A 23381-nucleotide genomic window follows, 5' to 3' on the forward strand; every position below is an offset into this window, starting at 1 on the left:
TTGCTCACCTTTGCATATGATAATTGCTATATTTAACAAAAGAGTAGAAAACATTTGAGTTCGATATATTTAATGTTACAGGGAGTGAAGAATATCAACTGAAACTTGATTGGTCAACAAGGAAAAACATTTGCATTGGCATAGCAAAAGGCCTTGCATATATCCACGAGGAGTCGAGACTGAAGGTTGTTCACAGAGACATAAAAGCAACCAATATACTGCTAGACAAAAATCTTAATGCTAAGATATCCGACTTTGGTTTGGCTCGGCTTGATGAAGAGGAAAACACTCATATCAGCACACGAATAGCTGGAACTGTGTAAGCAATCAACACTACTATATCTCATCGAAGCCCTGGTATACTTGTGTATCTCCGCCAATGAACATAACTTTGGTCCTACAGTATTGATCCTTGAAACTATTGGAAGAAGAAATTGGTGAAGTTCATTTAATTTTTCACTTTATCTTTTTGAGCTTTTCATACTGATAATGAGATCATTTTGTCATTTTGCATGGAACATCAACATACAAGTACAACTAATAGATAAATTATTGTTAGTGATTCATTCACACACTTCTATGCATTAGCAATATTCACCGATACTTGCTCAGGTGAGATTTCATGGAGTATTTTTATGGGCTATTAGTGCTAAAATCAATATTTCTAAAATTGTTCCTCATCAAATCTAGTACTGGTGCATGATTTTGTTTTTCATGTGCTGCATTATGAACTAAGATCGAGACCATTATATATGCTAGTAGGACAAAATGACAGGTTGAAAAGAACAACAATAAATGGTCCTGAATGTTTAAAGAAAAGATAGTGGTGCTAAATAATGTGATAATGGTCTATGTAAAAGAAGTCAACCCAATTGTTTGATTAAGAGAAAGTAAACTGGATTTATGGCCTTGGACATTTATGGGGTGAAGTCATCCATAAAAGATAAAATTAGATTTTGTGTAGTGAATTCAGCTTACAGTCTTTTTATGTTATTCCTCTTGCCTTTGTTATATTTAATTATTAAATATATTTCAATCCTTTGTTATTCCTCTTGCCTTTGGATGATGGATTAAATTTTAATTTGCCATATTGTTGGGTTATATTTCGATCCTTATTTTTTGCCTTTGAAACTGAAAATGCCTTCACTTTGTTTAACTAATTTAATTTGATATAACAAGGTTGTTGCACCAGCTTTCTTTGGATCCAAAACAATCTACTTCAAAAGCTATATTCGTGTTTCTGTTTCGCTAAATCTCATAGGAAACATAGCCTATGCTTTTAGTTGTTCTCTTATCACTTGTATTTTATATATTTTTATTCTATTCTCAACGTGTGATTCATCTGCAAGCCACCAGACCTCAAGAAAGAATTAAATCAATCTCCATACTATATGTGAAGTAGATTTACATTCACTTATTGGTAGCTAACTCAGATGCCCTGGTTTGCACCAAACATGGTCCTCAAATGAAAGCTTCACAAAGGTGAGGCTTAGCTTACAAGTAAAATCTGTTCCTAGCTTATGATCAATTTTCCCATGCTTGCTTAGATCTAACTCGAAGTTCTGGTCTGAACTGCCAGCTAAAGAGCTAATGTTTTATCAAGTTATCAGTTCAACAGTATTTGAAGGAATCGTTTTCTGTGGTGCCTGTTTAATTTACAAAAAGCGTTATTTCTGCTTTGTGGCATCATTCAGCAAGCCTTATAGACTAATTTTGGTGTCTCAGAGGATACATGGCACCGGAATATGCTACCCGCGGTTACCTGACTGAAAAAGCGGATGTATACAGCTTCGGGGTTGTCACTTTGGAACTTGTTAGTGGAACCAGCGTCATGAGTTTCAGAAAGGAAGGCGGCATGCATCTTCTGGACTGGGTAAGCATAGTTGTCCAATTTCCCATCGACTTCCAGTACTTTCTTTGGTTGTTGATTTAAGAGATTAGCTACTATGTATAGAAATAATCTGTACCACATCTTTGATTGTAAGCATAGCTGTCCAATTTCCCATCTGACTTCCAGTATTTTCTTTGATTGTTGATTTAAGAGACTAGCTATTATGTATAGAAATAATCTGTACCACATCTTTGACTGTTGATAAAAATAGTCTGTACCACATCTTTGATTGTTGATCTAAGAGACTAGCTACTATGTCTAGAAATAACCTGTACCACATTCTTTTCACCCTGGTGGTTCAGGTGCAAATCCTGAGAGAGGAAGGCAAGCTGGAGAAATTTGTTGATCCGAGACTGGGAACGGATTTCAACAAGGAAGAGGCGATTCGGTTGATAAATGTAGGTCTGCTATGCATAAATTCATCACCAGTGCCAAGACCACCCATGTCTGCTGTGGTAAGCATGCTGGTGGAAGCCCAAACAAGTATTGTAGATGCCACGCCAGAGCAGATCTTCTCGACTGATGATTTCGAGATCCAGGTAAGTGGAAAACGATACCCAAGTTCAGGAGACAGCCAGACCAAGAGCTTCTTAGTTGAGGGGGGATCTGTCCATGGTTCTACCACATCATCATCCGATCTGTACCCCCTCAATTTAGATTCACTCTATCGGAACCAAAGATGCTAAAAAGACTCGATCGGGATGTACTAAACCTGAATCAGGAGAACTTGTCGAGTAGATACTCCATTCTGTTTGAAATTTGCAGTATGTAGTGTAAGACAATCCGATCATTCGTGCTTATATTGAATAAGGTTCGAACCTTCTTTCATGCTTACTTTGTATCGTCCTGAGTTGCTTTGATGTTTCACTGCGATGCACACAAGGCATGACGGAGTCTTTTGCGGCGCTGATGCTGCCACCTGCTTCGATCTAGTTCGAGGACGATGGACGCATGTCGTGGCGCGCAGATCTGAAGAAGGGAGATAGATGCTGGTGGACATTCTCGATTACGCTTACACCTCCAAATGTAAATGGCTGCAAGGGGTGGTTGACTTCTTACCTTTTTTTTTTTTGCCTCGGTTGAAGAAGCGGATCACGAGACGTGTATTTGTTTGTTGACCATACGTTTCTCCTTACCGGAGTGGCTTCTACATACACAGTTCCCGGTCAATCTTGTCTAATCTGTCTTTGTATTGCCAGAGGAAAAGTGTGGGTCGCCTGCAACTTTGCGTGGACAGCCGACCAAGCGTTGGAATGCGACCCAACCATGCATGAGTCCTCGCTTGCCGGGCGATCCGACCGACCGAAACATGGTACGCATCAGCTGCCTCGATCGAGGCATCAACCAGGAAAGAAATCCTTCTCGTCCGTCCATACCGTGGGTCCCACAGTCTGAGCTTTAGATAAGACCAATGGAGATCGTGAACTTTGCTGATTGGATCCGCACCACCAAACCCTCGAGGGATGTCCACCGAAGCGAGGGAGCGATGGGATGCGTAGTTGGTCATTTGTTTGTGCGGACCGGTCAACTCCTAATCCTCCTTAGAAAACGCGTTCTTTTTATTTTGTTTCTGACGATCCCGGCGGTCAAAAAGTCCACCCCCTCTGCACTCCATAGAAACCAATCCCCCTTCTCTCTCTCTCCCTCTCTCTCGCGCCTCGCTGCCCCCATTCCATTCCCCCGTCGTCGATCGCCCTTCTTCCCCAACCTATCTTTCGCCGTCTCTCGTCTCGCGCTCTCCCTTGGAAGAACAAAGCTCGTTCCTTTTCAGGAAGGAGGGTGGCGCGGTGGACGGGGGCGCGGAGAAGGTAGAGAGACGACATGAGATGAGATCGAACCCTTGTGTGATGCGCTTGAGCACTGCTACTGCGTCGAGTCAGGCGGAGCTGTTCGCATGGAGAGGGCACGGGCGGCGGCGGCAGCGGGGGGATCGGACGCTCTGATCGCGACGCTGACGAACGCGGTGCAGGCGCTCGGCCGGGGATTCGACGTCACCTCCGACGCGCGGCTCCTCTACTGCAAGGGAGCGCCCGGGTCCCGCCTCGTCCTGCTCGACGACACGCGGACGAGGAGCTTGGTCATTGCAGACGACGGCGGCAGCGGCAGCGGCAGCAGCATCGGCCAGATCGTTCTCCCGGATGTCCTCTTGGACGTCAAGATCTGCAGGGAGAGGGACCGGCGGGAACCCTCTCGCGTCTGTAATTTCCAACAGGTAATTCCGGCTCATCTAATGTATTCGTAGTTTTCGGGATTTGTCATATGGTCTGGTCTGTTCTTGCGCTCAGGGACAGGAATAATCCTCTTTAGGGCTTTTTTTTTTAGATCAGGTGTTGGTCGATTCTGATTTTTTTTTTTTCTGAAATGAAATGCTTGATGTTTTTTGTTTGTATGTGAACTTTCTCTTTTCCATTTAATCTGAGAAATTCTGCTTGTAAATTGCATGAGATTTTGTTTTACTGTTCTTATATATCTTCGAGGAAAGTGTTCTGGACATAAAACTTTCACTCACCAGAAGAAGAAGAGTGCCTAATGTTGCATATCTTAAGTTCTCCACATATCTCATAATTTCTACGATGCATCTCCTTCTTAAGGAAAAATGAACAGGAATCACACATGAAAAGGAGCATAGTAAGCATATTGATCAATTCTACTCATTGACTCATGAAATGGGGTCCGATGTCCGAGAGAAGCATCTCCAATGTTGAACGAGTCCAACTGTTACTGTGCTAAGAAGGAAAAAAGAGATCATTCGGCACATTTCAGAGTATCTACTGAAGACTTGGACTAATTATTAGGAACCTTTTTGCTTCAAGGATGACATTGTTCCGCAGATAACCCTTTTATGCCCACTATTGGAAGGAGGCGAATTTAAAGAGAGTTTGATGCTTAGACAAGCTTCTTTATTGCCATGTGTGTAGATTTAGAGAGAGTTCATAGGAACAAAGAAAGGTAAAATGTTCTATTTAGGGGCCCTCCCCTATGATAGGTCATCTTTGTCTGAAAGTTGATGCATCTTTATAAACTCATATGCAAACAATAGGCTTCCTTAATTCATCACTAGGTCCTGAGTATGTTAGTCATCAGGAAGAAATGAGTTCCTTAAGAGAACTTTTATTGTTTTACTTTAGGCTGTACTAATGGAAAGGTCTGCAATAAGTGATAAGTTATTTACTTTGAGCGTTGGGGATAGGTGGCACTGGAACTTCTGTTGTGGGTGTTGTTGCACAAATTTGTTACCCTGGATCATGTATATACTAGAGCATTCTTCTAAGGAAGTTAATTGAAGTATAACGTATTTGAACCAGTGGCTGTGCACAAAGATTAAGGATAATAAATCATAATTTAAGGTATCTGTTGCAGAATGTTGAGACCTGCTTCTGAAATATGTAGTTCTAGTGATTGTATTAGCTGAAAGCTAGGAATAGTGCCAAATAAGGTAGAGTAAGAGGAACTTGATCTAGGAGAGTTTAGATATGATCAGAACTTGGACAGATCTCTGTATGCACTGACACGGAAGCAAATCGAATCATATTAAGGTGCCTCAAAGAAACAGGAAATAGTAGAGGGTTTGTAAGAGAGGAATACCAAATAAGCAAGATCATAACCATTTCTAATGACATTGGCTTCTACAAAAACCAAATGATGAGAGAAACTTATTTCTCTATTGAACCAAATAATTGGGGGAAGGATTTTGCTTTCATCGAAATGTATGTGTTGATGTCATTTTTCAGACCTGAGTTTTTTTATGCATGTAATAGTCATTCTGGTTTGCAGAAAACTGATGACTACAGGGATAGTCTGTGGTGGGTATGATCATAGATCAAAATTGAATAAAGAGGCATCTCGAGGAAGATTTTCTGAAGAAAAACGTTTGTGGTTTGGATATGTGCAAAATGAATTTTCTGTTAACCAGTTGAGAAAGATCTCATTCTAAAATCAGCTGTTACAGGGAGACGGAGAGTTACGGAAAAAAAAACATGATTAGGAATAGTTAAGGGCATGATGATTGTTGGATAATCGAAGATTTTGTCCTCTACAGAGTTAATAATAGGAAATAATAATGTCATATACAAGTATTTGAGGGTAAAAATTGTTCTTCTTGTTGCTGAGAATAAATGCTTGTTGTAGCAATGGATTAATAGTGATATTGATAAGCTCCATATGCAAGCAGTCTCTAGATTGAGCAGAGAATGAGTATCAATGCCTTTTCCAAGTAATGGTGATTACTCATAGGTATCAATATGCCATTTTTCCTTGTCTGATGAGTTTTTGGCTCGCAGTTAGACCTAACGTTAGCAGAAGTAATGAAGATTTTATGGTCTTAGGAAGGAGCAGTTTACATGTCATTTGTTGCAAATTGGCTACTAGGCTCTCCAAAGTAACCAAGGTTATTTGATGCATTATGACTTGTTCTAATACAAACAACTTCATGACAAAATCCATGCCTCTATGAGAAAGATGAGAATCCATATGCTAATTACCAAGTAAGTCTGATCTCTCTGATGTATGGTAACCTATATTGGAACATATGATATTCATGCCTATTAACCTTTTGGGAACTGAAATTTGTAGACACAATTTTTTTTACATTAAAATAAGAACTTTCATTGAAAAAGAGATGAGAAGTTAAAGTGGTCATTGACATTCTATTGATAATGAGATTGCAAAGAGCCTAAGCGCTTGTGCAGATTTGTGAAGAATAATTGCATCCTGTACAATATATTGATTTAGTAGATTCATAGTAACATCATTTTTGCTGCTTTTACTTTGGTGTGATACACTTCTACTAGCTGTTTGCTTTATTGTTTCAGTTCTATATACTGGAGCCAGTTTCATCTACAAATGTAAGAATAAGCAATAGTATTATCTCTTATTTAACACACTTGCTCATACCATTTCATGTGTGATTCAGAGTGGTTTTTGCATCTTGTGGATTACTTTTTATTATAAACACATTTGTGCCCCCTGCAACCACCTACTACTGCTGTTTTGTTTTGTCAGATGGCTGAGCATTTCAATAAGAAGTCAGGTTTATCTGGAACAGTACCTCTTGGTAGCTTTAACTCAATGTTCAGTTTCACTGGATCATGGAAAGTCGATGCTGCAGCAACGAAAGCCCTTGCCATGGATGGTTTTTATTTTCCTTTATATAAAGCCAAACTTACAAGTGATGATTTATTGCTCCGGGATGATGTCAAGCGTGCTGTTCCTCACAGTTGGGATCCACCACTGTTGGCTAGGTTAGTAGGTAATAGACTTGTTTTCATCATGACTAGGTATTGTAAAACTAGATTTTGATTTTTTCTATCTGTTTGGTGGATATCTAGTTTTTTTTTTCCATTATATATTTTCTTGGCTTCCATTGGGAAGTCATCGACCGTCTGAAATGAACTTAATTCATCTCATCTGATTGTTGGGTTTTTCATTTACTCCTTGTTCAGCTTCATTGAGAATTTTGGCACCCATATTATCACATCAGTTACTATTGGTGGTAAAGATGAATTGTATATCAAGCAACACCATTCATCTCAGTTATCAGAATCAGAAATTGAGAAGTATGTTAAGGACATTGGGGATCAGAGATTCTTGAACATGGAACACCAAACGCTTAATGCCCCCTTGAATTACAAAGAGAAGGTCAGTGCCTTCTGTAGTCTTAAATACTAGACTGTATTACATCATATGTATTATTGTCATACTATATCCATCTTCTATTAGTAACATTGACATGCCAGCTCATCTATCTAGGGCTGCATCTCTGAGGAAAATGTTCTAGAGCTTCTGTCTGATACATATATTTGCAATTTATTAGCCCCACAAAGTCATGAACTAAAATGTAATATCTTAAAAACCAGCTGGATCATACGTAGGTTAGTTATTTCTTTATTCATCTACTTTTATTTGGTTATTGATATACATTATTCTCAAAGGGCTTCCATGTGCATGCTATGGAGATATTTTCACATTTTACATGTCATACATAAGATTGGAAGGAACCTCATTTTATAGAATTAACCTCACCAGATGCTCAAATCCAGTTATTATATTTTGTGGTCTTTGTATTTTTACATTGCTTAGAATATCCTCATGTTAAAGCTGAGGTATTTGAATTTTGAGCAATGAAATTTATACTGATTCTGAATCTTCTATAATTCAATCATGTGTTGGTTCTTGTTTGGCACCTTCTAGTGCTATGGGCAACCTAGGGTCAGAGAACTGAATTGTGAAGTTAAAGCAGTAGGGTGCACAGTGGTCGAGAAGAGACATCTACTAAGAAAAAATGAGGGCTGTGGCAACAGGAAGATCCCATGGAATAGGGTATTCTTGGTGCTTATAAAATTATAAGAAGGAATATTTGATTCTAGAAATTTTCTTGCCGAACTTTTTATCTGCCTGTTGTACTATTCTTTAGTCCCATCCTCAATAGATTTGCCATATGGAGAACCAGACCAAAAGAAAATTGCAATCTTATTTATGTTTTTTTTTGGGTTCTGTTCTTGGCATAAGATTGTTTTTTTGAAGGATAAAATGATGAATAATTGATTGAACTGGTATGTGAGAGTAAATAGTGATATACCATAGCATTGGCAAAGAGAGGATCATGATTTTTACAGAAGAATTAAGAAATATTGGGGCATAAAGGTGAAGGTAGTTTGGAGTGAGGTATGTAGGCATGGAAAAGGATATATGAAACTGGCTTCAATTTAGGCAATTGAATCATGGACTAATGGTTTAGGTTTCAATTGATAGAAACTTGGAGAAGGGCTTCTAAAAGAAGATTCTTATGAAGTGGATATCAAACCAAAGAGTATACTCGTCTCTACAATGATTGATAAATCTAATCAGGAGCAAACTACAGTAGATTTTTAAAATCTTTTTCCTTTTCAAGCAAAGTATTGTCAGTATTTTGTGATTGCTAGGTACTAATGTAATAGAAAAGTTAATTGTGTTGGGCCTGTTCACCACACTTAATAGGCATGTCCCTGTTCTCAATCTTATGTCAAGATTATTCCTGCATATAAATAGTAATCTTTAGCTGTTTGAGAGATTGCAAAGCAATAGACGTTTGCTGGAAGTCTGCCACTATTCTATACTATACTGTAAATAGTATTTCTTTTAATATCACTAAGGTGATGCTTCCTCTTTTGCAGGATGTTACTGTAATCTTTAGAAGGAGGGGCGGTGATGATCTTGTCCAAAATCATGCAGAGTGGGTGCACACCATTTCTTCAGCACCAGATGTCATCAATATGACTTTTCTTCCTATTGTTTCTCTTCTGAATGGAATACCTGGAATTCAGAATCTATCTCGTGCTGTTGACTTATATTTGGAGTGTAAGTGCTAGTTAATTCTTTGTTGCACCTCTGTTGTTTAATATTGACATCTGGATTGCCTGAATAATTCATTTTTTGGGAAGATTTTCTACAAAATTTGAACTTTAAGGAATCTAGAGGTTTAAATTGGGAGTAGTTTCTATGCCACTGCATGGTAAATGATATGTTGTCATGGTACTTCAAGCTTTCGAGAAGAAAAAATTAATTGACCTATATAGTGCTTAATTAGACTTGCTGAATTAGTTTTGGTAACAGAGGAGATCATATTTATGTGCAGCATTATCTAAAGCTGGTGTATAATCTTGGCAACATATAATATGTAGGTGAACTCACTGAAGATGCATTTATCGCAAGGATGATTTTACTTTTGAATACGTTTTTTTACTAGAATTTTCTCATCTGATTGAACTTAGCTTTGTTATTCTTAACTTCTATTGAGAAGAACATATACCCCATTTGAAGCTTTGAAACTTTGATGAGATCAGTACTTCGAGATCAAATTAGACTAATTACATAATAGAGGATGTATAGGGAAGCAACTTATCAGTGAACATGACTTTCATAATATGGGGATTTCAAAATCTACTATTAATTCAGCAACCAAATATTTATGACTTGAAATTTTGTACTTTGTGAACCTTGATTGGTGAGTTGATGAGTTGTGTGTGCATGTGTTTTTGGCAATTTTTGGGGGTTGCCATTTCATGTTTATATTTATCGAACACCTTTCTCCAGATAAGCCCCCCATAGAGGAACTGCAGTATTTTTTGGAGTTTCAAGTACAGAGAGTTTGGGCTCCAGCACCTGTTAACATTCCTGGACACCAGAGAAAGGAACCTGTATGCCCTTCTCTTCAGTTCAGCTTAATGGGCCCCAAGCTCTACATTAGCGCAGAACAGGTAATGGGATACAGATTCTTTATTGTTTTCTATAAACAAATTTTACGAAATTTATCTTGTATCAGTCGTATGAGAATTATGAATCCTACTTAATTTCTCACCAACATTGCCATCTTATGGTTTAGCATATTCCTCTCTCATCTTTCATATGCGAGATGAAATATTTTCGATTATGGATCAGCAAACAGACTAAATTTAATTGCCCATGATTATTCATATTATTGTAGTAATAAAGCTTCAGTTAGTGGAGGAATTGCTTGCATGTGAGCATAGTATGAGTGGTATAACATCTTATCATCATTTCTTCTGTGCACTATTGTGCAGATTGACTAAACCCAGTTTTGTATAGAATTCTACCCTATAGCTTCAGTGAGCAGAACTTCAACTTCCTGAAGAAGTAAAAAAATTTATCCGATCTGTTTGTTTTCTCTGAATTTGCTGATGCATCGTAAAATGTAGTAGTTGCTGGTTGCAAAGCCTGAGAGAACTTATTCTTTAAGTTGGATCCCTTGTTCTAGGCTTCAGTAATATATGAAACAGAGAAATTCTAATTGGAGCGAGTCTTGTTCGCCCCACCACACACACATGTACAAACGCACAACTTCTACTAAAGAAGAGTGCAAACTTAAAAAAACTTTAACAATGTCTTCATTAATTCTATTACCTATATGGAAATCGAGTGATTTCTTGGATCTTTATGGCACACTGGTATATATCTATAGTATAAATTACTGGCACACAATAGTGGAGGAAAAAAGCACTGAAAGATTGACATAATTAATATATTGTGTTAGCTATATTCTCCGTAAACTCTCTTATTGCCTTATTTATAGTGGTATTCTATGTTATTTAATACAAACTGATGGCACCTTAATAGGTACGAACTACATATGTTCTTCGTTGCTGACTTTTATAACTTGATGCAGGTATCTGTTGGCCGTAAACCCGTCACTGGCCTCAGGCTAAGCCTTGAAGGAAGCAAACAAAACCGACTAGCCATCCATTTGCAGCATCTCGCAACCTTACCAAAGATATTTCTACCTCACTGGGACTCCCATGTTGCAATTGGCCCGCCTAAGTGGCACGGCCCCGAGGAGCAAGATTGCCGCTGGTTTGAACCCATTAAGTGGAAGAACTTTGCACATGTTAGCACCGCTCCGATTGAGAGTACCGAAACAAACATTGGTGATCTATCTGGCGTCTACATAGTAACAGGAGCTCAGCTGGGGGTATGGGATTTCGGTGCCAAGAGTGTCCTACACCTCAAACTATTGTTTTCCAAGGTCCCTGGGTGCACCATACGGAGATCAGTATGGGATCATAATCCATGCCCTACCTTCCCCCAGAAATTAGATGACACTTCATCTTCCACTTCAGGGGACAATTCCAAGCTTGCAAAGATTGTTGACATGACAGAGATGTTGAAGGGGCCACAAGATGTACCAGGCCACTGGTTAGTCACAGGAGCTAAGTTAGGGGTTGAAAAGGGGAAGATTGTTGTCCGTGTAAAGTATTCCTTGTTGAACTATTGATACTGATGTTACTTGTCCAAATCTTGCTTGTTGTATTCACCTTCCTGTGAGGCATTCTTTCTATGGGTAGCATGCGTTGTTTTGTTCTTCCTGTACATTTCTAGACATAAAATGTTGTTTATCACAGGGTTTTTGTTGATGTCTTCCTTTTTCTCATTCGTCTTCTTTTGTTGTTTCTTTTGTTCAAGATGGTTAGTGTGATGTGTAACATTAGAAACAGTTCTTGATGTTGAAGCTTTGATGGTGTTGTGTGTCCAACCATGTGTTACAGCTTACCTGTGAAACTTATTATTCTTTAAGACGATGTCCGGGACCGGCTCAAGCGCCTCGTGTCCCCCCTCCGATCCGAGTTCGGCGGCCCCGCTTTCGAGCCCCACATCACCGTCGTCGGCTCCATTGGCCTCGCCCCCGATGATGCCCTCCGCCGCTTCCGCTCCACCTGCGCTGCCCTCTCTCCCTACCTTGATCCCTTTTCTGAGATCAAGTGCATTAATTTGTTCTGAGACATCGATTCAAAAAGCTGACTCGATGCCTTTTGTACGGGGATTTCGCGGACGAGGAGAACGAGAGGGCTCGGCAGAGGGTCGATGCTTTGGATAAGGGGATCCTCGGCCTCAGCTTCGAGGTCTCGGCGCTCGCCCTTTCCAAGACGGACAACCGAGGACCAGAGCTTGGAGTCGTGGGAGGTCGTGGAGCTCTGCCACCTCTCCAATGATAAGTAGCTTGCTCGTTTCCGTTCGAGACACGGAACACACTAAGATTAGATGTACTGGATACGTTAGACGTCAGATGAAGACGGGCAAATTCCGTGCTCCCTGACTCGGCCGACACAACAAAAACCCTCCACCCTTCGTGGAAAGCGTCGTGCCAGCGGCTGATGCGCCCGCGAAAAGTAAGAGTCACACGGGAAGATGAGTCCCCACTACGATTTCTTACCGAACTTGCGTCACGATTCGTGTCGAGGAATCAGCGTGTCCTTTTCCTGCTTTCTTGTGATAAGTATTCGCCGCCAGCGACGACGAAGCGCTCGTTTCTTTACCTCGATTCAGATTCGTCTTCCCCCAAACATCGGAAGCCCTGATCGATCCTATTCTCCCTGCTTTCGCCTAGGGTTGGATTCGATACGCCCAACGCTTGGAGTCTGACTTTGGGGAATGGAGGCCAAGTCAACGGGGCGATTCACTCTCGGGAAGCAGTCGTCGCTCGCGCCGGATCGCGACGACGGCGAGCTCCAGGCCCTTCGATCCGGGGACCTCGATGGGCTGCAGGTCCCGGAGGAGGTCGACGCCAACATCCGCCTCATGTACCTTGCCAACGAGGGCGATCTCGCCGGGATCGAGGAGACCCTTGCCTCTGGGGTCGACGTGAACTTCCGGGACATCGACGACCGCACTGCCCTCCATGTCGCTGCCTGCCAGGGCTTCGCTGACGTCGTCCAGCTGCTGCTCGACAGCGGGGCTCAGGTCGACCCGGAGGATCGGTGGGGCAGTACGGTGCGTGACACTGTTTCTTCTTCAGTTTCTCTGTTGTGAATTAACTATTGTTTCTTTCTTATTTTTGATGGACTTTTGGTGGGAAGACTAATAAACGAATCTTGGTCATTGCTAGGATTTTGAATTGTGGCTAAGATGACCATGCTAGACTTGCATACATGTGCATCGTGCATTGTGGCCGAATTAGTTGCCGCTCCAAAATTCGTGTTGGTAAAAATTAAGTAGACGGGCTAGAGTCAGGACAATTTAAAACTTTGATCCGAGCAATAGGTGCTGCAATATTTCCTTTTGCAAGTTGCTGGATCCCTGTAGCATCTTGTTGTTTCTCTTTGGTGCTTTAATTCTTGCAGTCAGATGTTGTTAGTTCAATTCAATACTTCCGAAAATGGATTCTCATAATTGTTCCTTGATTGTTGGGATGTAGTTTAATTAAGAGAAACGAATGCATGAATGACAAATATTTTGCTTACAAATCCCTTTGTTTTGTGTGAAGGTTTAGGAAAATTATTGAAAAAAATGGAAGAAATAGAAGAAAATTTATCTTGCAAAGTTAGTTTGTTATCTTTTAATGCTAGAGCATATTCTACTTAGGATCTGTAGTTGTCTACATCACACAGTTTATATTATAACCATTGGCTACAACTGAGTATGCGTAAGAAAATAGCTTCCCGAGTTATCAACCATTCAGTTATATAGACAGTGTGATTTAATAGAAATTGTAACATTGAGAAATAGCTAAAATAATATGATGGCAGAATAACACTCGTCATCCAAAGGTTTAAGACTAAGAAAAACAGAAGTCATAAACATTCTTAATTAACTTGTTGAATGGAATTTAACCATAGACCTACTTCATTCATGTTTGCATGTTCTAAATATTATATATATATATATATATATATGCACACACACACACATATACATACACATACACATGCATACACATGCATAGACATACATAATATATATATGTATATATATGTGCGTGTGTGTGTGCGTGTGTGTATACATATACATATATATATATGTGTGTGTGTGTGTGTGTGTATAGGTACATATATGTATATACATACATACATACATACATACATACATATTATAATACACACACACCCACACACACACACACACATATATATATATATATATAATTCTTACATGGAAGTTTGAGTTTGTGTTCAGAGAGTAGTGGAGCAAGACTTGGTGCATGAAGAATTTAATAAGTGAGTTATCACAGTACAAGCTAAAAATCATTGAAGCTAGTTAAATTCAAGCTGATGATTGCAAGTGATATTCTGGAGTATGGTACCATCAAGATCTGAAGAAATAATCTACTAAAACTTTTAACATAAGAGTTAAAATATTAGTAATTTTTTTCACATAATGCTCTTTAGCCAATGCTTGTTAGTTTTAGCTGAAACTAGTTTCTCCTTAGCCAATGCTGGTTATTTTTTGCTGAAACTAGTTGGTTTCAACAAAATTTTACGAGAACCAAATGAATCTGGATGGACATGACATCCAGGTGAAGCATTGATTCATTGTGAGGAGAACTGTTGAGCATATTGGCTGAAAGTCATAATTCTGTTTGAACTTGGCAGTGAGGTCATAATATCTGGATTGAGTTAAATGAATTTTTTATCAATGATGATTATCCACATGGTGTATGCATAATGAAAGTTTATTGTTTAGTTTTAGTCTTAAGTCAAATTTCATCACTATTGCTCCTGCTAAACAGCCACTTGCAGATGCAGTTCATTACAATAACCATGAAGTGATCAAGCTTTTTGAGAAGCATGGTGCCAAGCTACGGGTACATCATTGAAGACCTATTAGTCTTTCCAGTTTGATGAGAAGGCAGTTATCTTTTCTTTTAATAAATTCTTGTGGCATTAGTTCTTGTTGTTTTGTATCTTCTGCAGGTGACTCCTATGCGTGTTGAGAATGCCCGTGAAGTCCCTGAATATGAGATTGACCCCAGCGAACTTGATTTCACTAACAGTGTTAACATAACTAAGGTACATTTTCTCATGTTCATCTGCAACTATGATAACATATGTCCTTAACTGTAACTTTGTGTTGTTTTCCTTTTCTTATGTTCAATCAGTCAGTGCATGGTAGTAACATGTTTAGCATTAATCTCGGTTATTTGGCTTTTAACTTTCTGTCCTTAATCAGAATAGTTTTTCCAATTATTTAACACTGTATACTTCTTCTATGTTTTAGTATTGGCATTTGAATGAAGATATTTACAAATTGTTGAAAGCTAAATAAAAAATAATAATGCCAATTGGAGCTCAAAATCCAACTGCTTAAGTTGTTGACTGCATGAATATCTTTTCTGCTTTGATCTCTGCTTATGCTCAATCGACCTATTAAGGGTTGTCATGTCTCTTTCTTCTGCCTCCATTGACTTTCCAAGTTTTCTTAATCTTCAATCTTCCTTGTGGCTCCTCCCACATGTAATAATTCCCTGGACTCGTTGTTGGTGCATTTCATGATCTCCTTTGTGTATGTGAAAGCAACCTTAGTAGTCCCTAGTTTATCCTAATACTTGCACCCTCCAAGTTATTTGTTCTATCATATATTACTGTATCTCATATGATAGATAAACTTTGTTTATATTCTGTTCATGGAAACGTTCACATGTATCTAGTTGTGTGCTGGTCGAAGCAGGTCAAGTCTTATTGTACTTAGAGCTGCACCTGTAGATGCACTAGTTAAACAAGGTGTGTGAATTAGGATTATTGATGTGCAGAGAGAGAAATATCTAAGAGAAATTCATTAGAAATGATGGCTCCTAGTTTGACTAGTGGTTAATGCTGATAGAAGATTTATGTAGCTGACTTAAATAGTTGGGAGCTTATGACTTCTTTCATTGCTGTTTTAACGTCGTATGACCACTGTGATTCTGCAATCTAGGGATTTTCGCTTCATTTACATTCAAGCTGCTCTGAAATAACTAAAATAACTCCTATTAAATGACTTTCAGCTCTGCAGAAATTTGTCTTTGTAATTGACATTATATTAATGATTTAAACTTATCCTGTTTTTTCTGAAGTCGAAAGTTGATGTAACTTCTCCTGTTAATACAACTTATTACCTCCCCTTTTTTTACCAATGTCATCTTTTAGGGAACATTTATTATAGCAAAATGGCGAGGAATTCAAGTCGCTGTGAAGAAGTTCAGTGATGATGTAATGGCTGATGAGGATAAATTGTGGGTTGGTCCTATTTTTTTTCTGCATATTTTTATGTTTGCAAATTGTAATGTCTACTTGATGTACCTGTTGCAGTCAGGTTTTGGTTCATTTATTTGTTGGTTAGGATTTCTTTATATTTTGCAGAAGGGCATTCAGGGATGAGCTTGCATTGCTTCAGCAAATACGGCATCCAAATGTTGTCCAGTTTTTGGGTGCTGTTACTCAAAGTAGTCCAATGATGATTGTCACAGAATATTTGCGCAAGGTTGTTACTCTAAGTGTGAAATACTCAGCTTGGTAGCTAAATGGATTCTAGCTGGCTATATAACCTGGTTGCTCAATATTTTCTTACTTTCTTGTTCTTCCATTTTCATGAAAGTGGCATGAGAGCAATGACCAAATTGGCTGCTCAATTATCTCCTCATGCTGAGTGATTCCTTTGAAATGCATACATTGTTAGTATGTCAAGTATGAAGTATGAACCTAGCTTTTGTATTTCATGTACATATACGAGTTGGAGGGATGGGCAAGGGAGAAAGAGACTGGGGAAAAGACAAGAAAACAGAGACTATCATGCATTAAGATGAAAATGAAAGCTATCCTGACATGCATCAGTGAACTTTGTCGCAATTTCACATGTATGCTAGGTAACTATCAATGATTCTCTACATGAGAAGCGTGACCTTGTTTGACCCCAAGTATTGACATGTCTATATTAAGAAGGGTCTACTTTCATCATGTTCACCAGAATAGATGAGTGCATGTTGCCAACGTATCAGTTCAGTGAACGATTTCTTTGCAAACCACCTATTTGCTTTTCCAGTGATTGGTTACCTTTTCTTTTACAGACAGAAAACTTTTTTTGCTTGAGTGAAGATGTCATTCAGATCATTAGTTCTCATTCATATGCAGGGTGATCTACGGGCCTATCTGAATCGGAAACGAACTCTAAGCCCATCCTCAGCAGTGCTATTTGCGCTTGATATTGCTAGGTTGGTTCACTTTTTATTTTCTTATTATTGTATTATTTGTGTGTATTTTTGAGGAATGCCAATGGAAATACAAATTCTTTAGTGGTTATTTCTTACCATAATTCAAATTTTTATCTTCAGTTAATTGAGCATAAACTAATATTTTTTAAACAAATATATTAGAGGGATGAATTATTTACACGAGCATAAACCTGAAGCCATAATTCACCGTGATCTTGAGCCTTCGTAAGTGTCCAGATACTTATCGTTTGCTCTCTGATCTGAATTGTGTGTTTATCTTATTATTTGCCTGACAGCCTCTATTGTCTAAACATTTTTGCTTCAGAAATATCTTGCGAGATGATTCTGGGCATCTGAAAGTTGCAGATTTTGGAGTTAGCAAGTTGTTAAAAGTGGCAAAGACTGTAAAAGAGGAAAGACCATTGACATGTCTTGACACTGCATGTGAGTGTGGCAATATTCTCTTATGCTTTTTTAATTTTATTCAGACAATAGTTAATTTTCCGTTAGGCTACTGGCTCTGGATCTTTGTGATCCTATATCTTGCTAGACTTTGATCTTCTCTTTGAACATGAAAAATATGGTTTCGTCAAAGTTTAGTAAATATCCACCGACATATGAGATCTTCTATATGCCTATCTAATAAAGCATGCTACAAAACAGAATACAAGCATATTATGGACTGTTGAGTCTAGTTTGTTAATCAAGCATTAAAAGTTAGTTGGGATTGTGGAGAAAAGATTTAGCTACTTTTTTCTGACATTTTGGTGCCTGTTCATGTTTTGTGTCGCCACTCACTAAAGAATTCCAGTATATCATGATTTGGTTGTATCATTCTTATTCTTTTATGGTTTCACTATATACAGGCAGGTATGTGGCACCAGAAGTCTTCCTCAACGAGGAGTATGATACAAAAGTGGATGTCTTTTCATTTGCTTTGATCCTGCAAGAGGTAAAGGATTTGCTTTCATTTAATTTCAAGAACTTATTTTAGTCACGGATTTGAACGTGAATCTGTTGCGAGAAATAAGCTACTGCACCAACAAATGTTTAGGATCTATCCTTTTTGTCTGTCTTTTTTTATATGCATGAGGTGTATTGTGATTGAACTTCGACAATTGTGACAGGTTCGGCTACATGACTTTATAGTTTAGTAGTAGTAGTTTGAAGTTTGAACTATGAAGTATGCTAAATTTCAGTTATAGTACTTTTGCTTTCTTGTCCTTTCTTACTCTCTGTTTATCTCATCTCATGGAGATATACTTTCTTATTTACTATTAACACAAGTTAGTCTGATATTTGATTGACCATGAAGGATTCTTGTGAAGCTTGAGAAACTAAGAGCCTGTTGTTATTGTAATAAATGTTCTTTTGGCTTTAGACTCTAAGCTTCCTTTAAATTGTTAAGTACCATATTACTGCTTCTTCCCCTTACATTTGTTATGCACCAATTTGACATTTAATACTCATGCCAACTTAAAATCGAGTGGAGGTGCGGAACTAAGTTTTCTAGTTGAAATTGGCTATCTAAGCTATCTTTGAGACTCGATACACCTAAATAATTTAATATATACTGAGATTATTTCTTTGTGTAATTGTGATAAAATTGTACTTGGGTATATGATTATTATGGATATATTTTATCTTACTAGTCACTTGTGGCTAAGGCCAATGCATTGTCATATTGCATTAACATTTTCAACCCTTTATCATTTCTCTAGATGATTGAAGGATGCCCACCTTTTTCCTATAAACAAGATAATGAAGTTCCAAAAGCATATGTGTCTAAACAGAGACCACCTTTTAGGGCTCCACCAAAACAGTATGGTCATGGATTAAAAGAGTAAGTTTTGTTCTTACTTTGATATTCTTTAGTTGGTCTAATTTATTATTTTCATTATTATATTACTTTTTTGGGCACAACCAGCAATGCTTTATTGTTTAGATTTGATGATGCTGATTAGCTTTGTTCTTTGTTTTGCTTTTGGATGGTAAAACCAATTAACATGCACATTTAACACTTTGGTTTGCTATGTGATAAGTTATCGTATCCCTCGAAGAATGGATTTCCCACTTTGATGTGCAAATGCATGATCTACATGAAGCAGCATTTACATCATAAACTGATTTGTGTTGGCTTCATTGATCTCATTTTATCTGTTAGGAGTATAATATTCTCAGATAATACAATTGTAGTATCAGTTGCACACTATATTTTATCTTGTATTTCAACAGTTATTTGCTAGTTTTTGCTCAAGCCTGATAACACTCATTAGTTTTATTCAATCATAAACAAATACATTTTTTTGTTGCTAGGGAATCTCATTTGAAATATCCTTCTCTTTACTATCAACTTAAGTTGACTTCTAAAGCTTGAGGCTATAGAATCAGGTATTTTGATTAATCAGTAATGATGATCATAAGATATGTTTTACTATGGACATTATTTATCTCAAATCAAAGAATAAGGAATTGTGGAGAATCTTCATTCCCCTAATTTTTTTCTTCTTTTCATTTTCTTTGGCAAGTTGCCTTGGAGTGGTCATAAATTCAGAAAAGAGATATATACTTAGGGACAAAATCTGTCATACCGAAGTGTACCGCCCATATCGGGCAGTACATACCGGTCCGACAGGTTACCGGTACGCGGACCGTCCGGTACCGCAACAGGGTGTACCGCTCGGTATGCCCTGATGTACTGCCCGGTACACTGGTACCATACCGTATCGAGCCTAGGTCGAAACGCCGATATGGTACGGTACAGCGAACCTTGCTCAGGGATCTTTTGGATGAATGAGGACAAATATAATCGGCTTTTCAATGGTATGACACAAGAGCCAGGTGGGTTTTGCATGATGAGAGGGAGGTCATGTGATAGGTGTGATACGTACTACCAGAGTATCAATCAACCTTCCCATTGTTATACCATTTTTGTTTGTCATTTTTTACTTTCAGTTGCCATAACCCACCTAGTACCTTCACCTATATATTGCCATTTGTTTCTCTTTCTCTAGTCAATTTTTGTCTTTAAATATAGAAAGATTTACTCTCGTTTCTTTATGTGTTGTAAAATCTAAGACACGTCATTTTTATTAAGTTTTTGCCTAGTCCAATTTTAATTTCATGAACTCTAAACTAAGGCCTGTCGACCAAAGCTCTATTCAACTATAAAATTGATTTCAGCTATGGTAGCAATTTTAAATATTAAACTAAAAATTTAATTACTACCAGTACCGTGGTCCATTGTAATTTTATTTGGCCTGAATGAAACTAAGTCTTGAGGCTAGTTGCATCAGTTTGATGAATGTCCTCGATGGTACACTTAAGTTCCTTAGAGAAAAATGTGATACTAAGCTTTGGGAAACTTTTTGAGCTTCAGTGTTTCGCAATAGGAGCTCCGAAAATTTTTGAACGAGTAGCTACAATTTAGCATTTATTGTAATAAATTTTGGGATCTTTTGCTAAGAATATCTTTTATGTATATCAAGGGGCAAAATATGAAGAAAGATGCATCTTTGTTGTTTGATGATTCCTTTGTCTTGGTAAATTTCAGATGTTGTTATAAAAGATTTTAAGGAGAAAATTCTACATATTTGTTTCAAAACAAGAATTTGTAGGATTCACGTGATCATTTGGAGCCTGGATGATATTATGCAATGAGCAAATTTAACACAGAAAACAATACTGTGGAATCAATAAGTCATGCAATATATGCTTTATGTAGGGGCCTAATCCATGAGAATTTCCTGTTTTCCTCTTCTTGTAAACCTTTCAGCACTTTTTCCCACCATCCCATTTGTCGTTATTCCAGCCACAACATGCTCTAGTTCATATGATTGTTTGTCACAGAGATGAGGTTACTTGATAAAATAAAAAACAACATATAGACATTAAGTAAGCAAAATATGTATATCTTGAGCCGTATCCAAAAAAAGTATGCATATTTCCCAAATAGTTGGAACATTACAATTTGTTGTTGTTGTAATTGTTGTTATAACCTCTATGACGAACAAGGGTTGCTCTGCCAAATCTTTGATTTTCATGGTTGTAATAATGTAGCTGGCGTTTTTTGTTAAATAACTTATCTGGTTTGATTCATTTTCCATGTTTCTGAATACCACTGTCCTAGATCTTGGTGTTGATTATGCCTCTAATTAATGCCAACAAAGAAGACTCCATGCTTGTCCATAATTAGTTTCTTATTGTTGTTGCTTTTGTTATCACAGAAGATTGACTGGATCTGATACATCATCTTTCCCCCTTATAGGTTGATTGAGCATTGCTGGAGTGAAAATCCTGCTGACAGACCAACATTTAGAGAAATAATTGATCGGTTGTCAAAAATTCAAAACCATATTGCTCAAAAACGCCGTTGGAAGGTAAGTTTGTTCAATTTCTACCTCGGGTTGCAGCTTTTTTCCTTGTAATTGGCTTCCCATGTTTTCTGGAACTAGTATTTTCTATATACTCTTGCTACTTAGTTCAGAAAGTACAAAAAAACAATTACTATTTTCTGTTACTCCTTCAGAATTGTGCTACTGATTAGCTGAGTTTTCAAAATACCAGGAGAATTTAGATCAGTCCTATCTAAATCATTTTTTGGTGAAAGTTTGATTCAATTTCCACCTATGTATGCACATAGTGCAGATGGTCATATCTAGGAAGTACAAATGCATAACATTGTGGATTCCTACTACCTCTGAATTGCTGGAGGGAAGCAAATTTTAAAAAATTAATCACATTTTTATCAGAACATTATGAAGCTTAAAAATCGATGTCGACTTAAAGTTCCATGCGGTAAAAAGATTATACTTTTAGTTCTTGTGATGCAAGAGCATTCAGTTGTACTAGTCTTAATTCTTCAGTGGCGCATGTACCCATACTTGATTTCTTGCAAATACTGGAACCACAAATAGCCGAACATATAGATATATTGCGGAGAACATAATCATAAACTCAACAGCAAACCATAATGTCAATTATTCGTGATCGACTGCATAAATCTTTTTATACCATTGAGTTCTGTTTTTGGGTAGTATCAATTGTCAAATTAAAAGCTGTTGAATCTCCTATTATTGTTTCTAATGAAATTTTCTTAAGCTTCCTTCTTTTATCATCATACTACTAATTTAAAATAACTCTATCCTGTTTCTTCAGAAGCATCTGTAAGTCTTCTTTGGGCATGATTATTTTCTTAAATGGTTTTTTCTTGTTTTATCTTCTATTTGAGTAATTGCAATTGTTGATGGATGTAAATGTTTCTCACTCTGTCCTTTCTGGTAACCTAAAAAATCCATCTTACCACAACGTTTATGATATAATCAAACTGTAATATAATAATCGACATGACATAGTGCAGTGGACAAATTTGTTTTAGGTGTACATAAAAACATTACAAAGTTTCTTACTCTTACACCTTTTTCAGTTTTCATAGGGAAATACTTTTTAAGTGTGCTAAAAATTGAAAAATAAATTGGAGATGTAAGTGACCAATTTGGTTTGTGAGTATTTATTTTGATCATTGTATTCTTATTTTGACTGCCCCTGTTTCAACAGAGAACCTCATGCAACTTAATTTGGCTGCATCAAAATTACTTTGGTTTTCAGTAGCTGCACCACATACTTTCTCTGACAGTTATGAACTTAAAAAGTACTGGTTTTGTCACTTTCTTGTTGCATTGCCAGGTGACGCCATTAAAATGTTTCCAGAATTTTGAGGCCATATGGAAGAAAGACGGCGGTAGCACCCGCTCATCCCGTTCATCCACCACAAACTTGTAACTTCTATCGGATGTTCCAAATAAGAGTAAGATACCAAGATGCTAGTTCGGTTTGGTGTAATCTACTGTTGAACGACATACAATGTTATACAACCGCAAGGCCCTTTGCCAAACTAATGTAATATGTCTTTTTCATGGTTGATTTTTTGGTGCTTACAGGAATCATCTAATCACTTTTTTGTTTTTGCTGAGATCATCTCATAACTGGTAGCTTTGGATTGTCTGGTGATAGGTAAAATGTATCATTGCAATTGTGTTG

At 37.8% G+C, this 23381-nt stretch overlaps 3 protein-coding genes across 6 annotated transcripts in view; all 3 read left to right on the forward strand.

Moving 5' to 3' along the window:
• The window catches only part of LOC135585554 (probable LRR receptor-like serine/threonine-protein kinase At1g07650), a 32796-nt gene extending 30083 nt beyond the window's left edge, over positions 1-2713 (forward strand). For 3 of the 4 annotated variants that reach the window (XM_065153068.1, XM_065153069.1, XM_065153070.1), the window contains exons 22-24: positions 82-319; positions 1726-1873; positions 2194-2713. In XM_065153068.1, coding sequence (XP_065009140.1) covers positions 82-319; positions 1726-1873; positions 2194-2577 — 770 coding nt within the window. In that variant the 3' untranslated portion in view covers positions 2578-2713. Of the gene's footprint in view, positions 1-81; positions 438-1725; positions 1874-2193 lie in introns of those variants that run through there. The other variant, XR_010496900.1, reaches the window with a different exon arrangement.
• Positions 2714-3480: 767 nt separating this feature from the next.
• LOC103989114 (MACPF domain-containing protein CAD1) lies at positions 3481-11813 on the forward strand. Its single transcript, XM_009407878.3, has 6 exons — positions 3481-4103; positions 6893-7131; positions 7333-7528; positions 9043-9226; positions 9962-10125; positions 11052-11813. The coding sequence occupies exons 1-6, from the start codon at positions 3786-3788 to the stop codon at positions 11655-11657; spliced, it is 1707 nt and encodes a 568-aa protein (XP_009406153.2). The 5' UTR covers positions 3481-3785; the 3' UTR covers positions 11658-11813.
• A 707-nt stretch (positions 11814-12520) lies between these two features.
• Positions 12521-23257, forward strand: LOC103989116 (serine/threonine-protein kinase 12). The gene is made up of 12 exons (XM_009407880.3): positions 12521-13150; positions 14886-14960; positions 15070-15165; positions 16282-16367; positions 16495-16615; positions 17263-17342; positions 17505-17567; positions 17668-17786; positions 18209-18294; positions 19064-19185; positions 21610-21721; positions 23028-23257. Exons 1-12 carry the CDS (start codon positions 12812-12814, stop codon positions 23121-23123), a joined length of 1395 nt encoding a protein of 464 aa, XP_009406155.2. The 5' UTR covers positions 12521-12811; the 3' UTR covers positions 23124-23257.
• The last annotated feature ends 124 nt before the right edge of the window (positions 23258-23381 follow it).

This window comes from Musa acuminata, chromosome BXJ3-6 (assembly GCF_036884655.1).
Source record: "Musa acuminata AAA Group cultivar baxijiao chromosome BXJ3-6, Cavendish_Baxijiao_AAA, whole genome shotgun sequence".
Taxonomy (NCBI): domain Eukaryota; kingdom Viridiplantae; phylum Streptophyta; class Magnoliopsida; order Zingiberales; family Musaceae; genus Musa; species Musa acuminata.